The 6,174-nt window shown below is 39.8% G+C and overlaps 1 protein-coding gene across 1 annotated transcript in view; it reads right to left on the bottom strand.

The window, feature by feature from the left end:
• The window catches only part of ST8SIA6 (ST8 alpha-N-acetyl-neuraminide alpha-2,8-sialyltransferase 6), a gene marked incomplete at its 5' end in the record, with an annotated part of 25,368 nt that extends 21,415 nt beyond the window's left edge, over positions 1-3,953 (bottom strand). Inside the window, one exon of the mRNA XM_010141475.1 lies at positions 3,824-3,953. Coding sequence (XP_010139777.1) covers positions 3,824-3,953 — 130 coding nt within the window. The remainder of the gene's footprint in view (positions 1-3,823) is intronic.
• Between the last annotated feature and the right edge of the window lie 2,221 nt (positions 3,954-6,174).

The raw sequence follows: 6,174 nt of genomic DNA, 5'->3' as shown, positions 1-6,174 counted from the left end.
AAGAGTCCACTGAACACCAAATCCAGTTTAAGCAATGAGTGGTGGGAACAGAGAAACTGGGAAGAAGGCCTTCCTATTTTGGCAGCTGCCTGCTGGTATATTGTATTAGCAGCCTTGGAACAGCAGCCAAAGAAAATGGAACTACTTTCTTGCTGAAGCTGCTACCTAAATTGGCTCACCATGGGGTCAGACAGGCATCAGTACCAGGATATGGCAGGACACAGGAGTGCATGTGGAATGAGGATGGGATGGAAGCACAGGACCAAAATAGTCTCTGCTGATGTTGATCTAGTTTTATTCCTTAAGGCTAAACAATAAATAACTCTTATATGCTGGAACTCAAGGGAAAATTGCAAAAATTAACAGGATAACAGGGCACGAAGAGCTACTTAGGCTATCATTAAGCTGGAGAAAAAAATATAGAAAAAGCAAATTCTAGGCTAAAGACACGGTAAGATGAAGAACACAGTCAGAAATGAAAAACTACTACCAGCTCAGAAAGAACTGACAAATTATTTGCAAGTTACAGAGAAACATTTGGTAAGGAGAAAAACCATCCATAATGCTTGTTCTGAGGCCTCATGAGAAACACAGGCCTTACAGGAACTGTAAGGGCTTTCTTATACATGTAACAGAAGTTGCACCTAGGGTAAAAAACACTGATTACAGTGCAAGAACATTGCTGTTTTTCCACTGCTGTCTACTGGATGGAACCAGTTTTGCTTGGAGGAGTCTACGCTCACCAGCTCACCCAGAAAAGCACCACTTACAGGTCTTTACAAGGCAGAACAAAACCTCTGCTCGCCCTGTGCATCCAGTTTTGCTCCTCTTGCCACTTACAAAGACAACACAGAGTGTCAGAACTCATCTTTGCCGGTGCCAGCACAGCACCACAAGCAGAAGAGCCATCCCAGCAGTGTATCGTGGGGGATGAGAGCTCCTGACAGCAGCAGCTCTGCAAGGTAGCCACCACATCTGCTCACACTGGTATAAGGCTTCCATGAAACAAACACTATTTGAATACAGAAAAATATTTAATTTTTTTAAAGACTCAAAATGAAGCTCTGGGATTTGCTGCAGCTGGGTTTATAGCCCAGAAAGCTTTGTTTTCCCTCTCAGAAGGCCCATTTTAGCATTTCCTGCTTTAAAGCCTATTTTAGAAATTCATGCCTTAAAGAAGCCTTGGGGACTCGCTCCTCCAATGGAATCAGTCCAGAAGGCCATCAGCATATCATTTCATGGCTCTGCTGTAACATAGATAAGTCCTCTTCTCCCTTCATTGTTCCATTTTAAAGAGATGAGACAATACATATATTTCCACGGGCACCCAAGAGCTTACAGCACATGTTCACTGATGCTAAAAGGATTTTATTAAGATAAAAAAGCTCAGATAAATTGAACTATAAAAATACATGGACAAGACAATAATTACAGTGCTAAGAATAGTGAATGAAACACGTTTCATCCTGGGTTTGTCTGCTACCTGCACCACAACCATTATAATAACTTGCTGTTGTTGGAAACTCGCTTATACTGTATGAGCCTGAGTGATAACAATAACACCTAGAAGGTTTTTCTTGCCTATAGCACTTGTCAGGTATGCAGTGACCTATGTTAACTACAGTGGCTAAGATGAAATTACTATGCACAGTCAAGGCACTGACAAAGTACAAATATCTTCTAGTTTTTGGTAGAATTCTAAAGGACAACAGCAAGGAAAGAATTGTTGAGATAGTAGGGAGACAATACGTAAAATGTCAGGACAGAGAGACAGATGCAGTCCCACTGGTTACTTGCTAAAACTAAACAACTACTTGAAAAAAAAAGCTATTTGAATTAGAGGTAAAATTGAGCAGCAGGAGTGAAAAAAGGAGATATTCCTACCTGGCAGCTTATATTCAAGAAAGAAACAAATAAAAAGAAAAACAGCAGAAAATGCAAGAGAAAAGGAGGATCCCTTTTGCCTTTGGACACTTTAATACTACCAAAACAACTATCAGTTTCTAAAGCCCTCAGGAGAGCGTGCACAGGGCTTGCTCTAGAATAAAAATGGAAAAATGCCAGCAAAACTCAGCATTTCAGACTCAGTCACCACCAGCACATACCTGCTATAATAACTTCCCACTCACATAGCATTTTTTACCATCAAATCATCTGACAAGCTTTAAACTAGTAATTTTTTCCCCTTTCTGCCAACTAAAAGAGGCAATAGTGTCCGGAATGTCCCTGAAAGCCTAGAACTGCAATAGAAAGCATTTATATACCATGCCTGTGGGCCACACCTTGAAAAAGCAACAGAGATCCCTGCAGCTCCTCTCAGTGAAGGGCAATGAGTTTCAATATTCATGGCACAAAGCAATTCCTTGTTCTTTTGTTCCATGCCTCGGTTTCTCTTACTACCTGCCCAATTCATCTGCCTTGTTAAACAGTGCAGCTCCTTTCTCTTTAGCCACAGAATAAAGGCCTCACACTTTGTGAAGTTTCTCCTCTAACCTCAGCTCCAAAACGTTGTAGATATGAAGAGCACACCCACATTGCTTCAGCCTGTACAACTTTGTAATACATGGGAAAAATAACAGCATTTACATTGCTATAACTGGATTTTGGACACAATACAGTGATTGATTGTCCTCTTGGTGTTAATCACTCGATTTTTCAGTCAACTGTATTCTTTGACCTCTGTTTGCCAGTCTGTTTCAGCTCTCACCAGCAGCGCACTAGTAACGGTGATCTACCACCTTTCAAAAGAGTAAAAACTTCAATGGTAATGAGGTGGAATATTGGTGGGATAAGATGTTACAGAGAAGAAAAAAAAGAAAGAAAGAATTAAGATAGTAAAGACAGAATGCTGGTGACTTAAAAACAGGTGAAAGACCTTAAAACACAATGAGAAAGTGAGAAGGGGACAGAAAAGACAGGAGAAGTTTTAAAATAATGATTTAACGTTTCTGTGTTAAGGAAAAATTCGACTTCTCCGGTCCTTTGGCTGGGGAAAGGCACATATTTATTTTTAGCAGAGCTTTTTTTCTCATTCCATTTCACTTGTCTTCACAAATGGAAGGAAAAAGAAAGCTCTCAATTTCAAAGACACCATGGCATATAATTAATTTTATGCTGGAACTTGGTCCTAATAGGAAATCTTTCTTATTTACAACATTTTATTTACTGGTGCATCCATATAGGCAAAATGTTACAAGTCAAAACAACTGGGCTGCTTCTCCCCTTTTCACTTTAGAAAGGTGCAAGAAATTTGAGCAGGGCTGATATTTAAGATTTTTTTTTTCCCCATGTCAGGGAAAGGCTGAACAGCAAGTTAAAACCCTAAATTAATTTGGGGTGTTTTTTCAAGGCATCTACAATTGAATACTAGTTTCCTATGGACCAGTTACTATAATGAGTGCAATTAATTTGTAAGTTTTTCTATTAGTATATTTCCATATTTACTGCAGTGAATATGATGAAAAGAATTCATTAACTGAGGTTGCTCATAGCAGGAGCATTCCAATCAGGCAAAAAACACCCAAGAATGAAATTATATCTCACAGATTCTGTTCAATCTTTTTTTTAGTATCTCGGAATAAAGTGTTGCTAACTGGCAAGGAGAAATCTTGTTGACTTATATTGTGAAAATATATATAAAAAATTTAACCTTGAATAAATTTAATTCATGTGAAACAAAAAATGCAGGCAAACATTGGTTGAACAATTTCGTGTTCCTGTTGTATAGCTCCACATTAATATAAACGAGAATTATGTAAAAGAGGACAATCTTTTACCCTTCTATTTAAAATAAAACAAAGCAGAAAGCACAGCAAACACCTACCTTTTCTTCTTGATAGATGACAAAATGTTGTCCTGAATTGCCTTACATTTTGAAGTCTGTTCACGGTGGTAAATTCCATTTTTACTAATAGTTGTTCTGTTAAAGGAGAGGGGGAAGAAAAGGCAACAAACTTCAAGAGAGAACATATTCTGACAATGCTGACACATTTACTTTGCTATGACAGTAAGATTAATAACCTCTGATTTAGCGGAAAACGTTACCAAAGAAATCTTACTGACTTCTATTGTGAGGTTCTTATATAAAAGCGGAGTTTTGACTATAAAACAGCTGATTCTTTAAAGTAACCCTATTTCATAGTCTGAATTAAAAAAAATTAAATGGGAAGCCTCTTTAACATTATGTTTTGAAGATATTTAAAATGTTGAGCAGATGTGAATTCCTAAAGTTGTTGATGAAATGCAATATTCAGAGCTAACACAATAGGCACAGGAAACACCACAGGTGAAGTGGATCTTTCTACTTAGACTTTAACTTATTGACTCAAACTTAATACTTCCTCCCTTGTTTATTCTTTGTTTAGACAGTGAAAATAAATATTTGTAAAAGGAACCAAGGCAAGTGCCAAACAGTAATCTTTAATTCCTGTTGTCTTTTTTTCACCAAACTCTTGTGCGGTCCTCCAGCTCCAGCAATCCCGGTAGAAGATTCAGCTGTAAACTAGCAAATGGCTGTGATACCAAGGTCTTCTTCCACTCACCTCAGTTCACCCTATATCTAGGTTCAATCTCAAACAATCACCCTCTTCTGTCATCAACCTTCTGCTGTGTGTATTGTCATTTATCATGAAGGTTTTTTCCTCCAGCATTTTTATTTTCCTTGCTTCTCACCACCTTCCCCTCCCCCCGCCCCCCCAATCCCATTCCTTTTTGGCTCTTTCCACTGATTCACTACTTACAGAGCACTTGGATTTGGCTGTTTGTCCAAACCAGAACTAGAAGTACAGACACACAGATGCTGTGTCATTCACTCTTGGGTGTGAGCTGCAGCAGGGAACAGAACCTGTGCTGTTCTTTGAAATAAAGAACAACCAAGCCATCTCTGTACAGAGGCACTCACACACAGAGAAGGAGTATTCCTGCTTTGCACACAGTGCGTTCTGCTTCTGAAGCATCACTCCTTTTACTAACAAGGACCAAAACTCCAGTCTTCACTTGTTAAAACACAGACACCACTTATCAATAAGATTATTTTGAAGCTCTTACTTGGAAAAGATGCCGTTTCAAGTCACAGAACCACAGAGTAACTGAGGTTGGAAGGCACCTCTGGAGGTCACATGGTCCAACATCCTGCTCAAGCAGGGCGACCTTGACCAGCTGCCCAGTTCAGACAGTTTTTTAATATCTCCAAGTGTGGAGCCTCCACAACCTCCCTGAACAACTTCTGTTGAGTTCGCAATCACCCTCACAGCAAAACAAGTGTTTTCTGATGTTCAGAGGGAATGTCCTGCATTTCAGTTTGTGCCCACTGCCTCTGGTCCTGTCACAGGGCACCATCCTCTTTGCACTCTCCCTCCAGGTATTGATAAGGTCCCCCTTGAACCTTGTCGTCTTAAACAACTGAAATCTTAAACAATTCAAATGAAAAAACTGACTGAAGAAGAAAGAGCAGAATGAATGCTTGTTTATTTTGCTACTGAACTGACTGGGATGTTCATAGCCACGACAAGAGGAAAAGGAACAAAGCACCTTTCATCCTCTTTCCATTGACCATGAATTTTCCAGTGAATCAGTCACTCTGTAGGAGCAATTCACACAGGATGTAGGCTGCAGAGCAGAGATCAGCTCTCTCCCTTTCTTTCCACCATGAGGAACTTGTTCCTGGTGTATACTCAGTGTCCCTGAAGAAGTATGGGGTCTGCATGCCCCTTGGTAAGACAACCCAACACAACATAAACCTCTGACCTTTCAGTTCTGCACTGCCTTTAATACACTGTAACAGCTGGCACTACCTGCTAAGAGCGCTTTGGCTGATTTTGCATACAGTTCCTTACCTAATTATTTTTCAAAGAGCAACATGCAAATGAGAGGGCAGAAGGCTCTCAGAGCACAGACTTTAGGACAAACAAGTCAGTAGATCTTACATAGAAAGCACCAGCAAATATTCTGTCGGCATCATTTATGCACACGGGTTTATTGCAGCTTGGTCTGAATGGTTCTATCTACACCCAAGAACCAGGTGGGCCCTTTCAGAAAAGAACCCACAGCAATTCCCAAACAAATACAGTTAGCACTAAATCATGTTTCCTCTCTCGCTTCTTTAACTCAGTAAGCTCAAATGATTCTTCTGCAGCTGCAGCTCAAAGTAAGAAGAATGGCTACAGGCAAAGCTTA

The sequence above is a fragment of the Buceros rhinoceros genome, unplaced genomic scaffold (genome assembly GCF_000710305.1).
Source record: "Buceros rhinoceros silvestris isolate BGI_N320 unplaced genomic scaffold, ASM71030v1 scaffold12058, whole genome shotgun sequence".
Lineage (NCBI taxonomy): Eukaryota > Metazoa > Chordata > Aves > Bucerotiformes > Bucerotidae > Buceros > Buceros rhinoceros.
The sequence above is the reverse complement of the archived record's forward strand: the minus strand, read 5'-3'. Positions and strand labels throughout refer to the sequence as shown.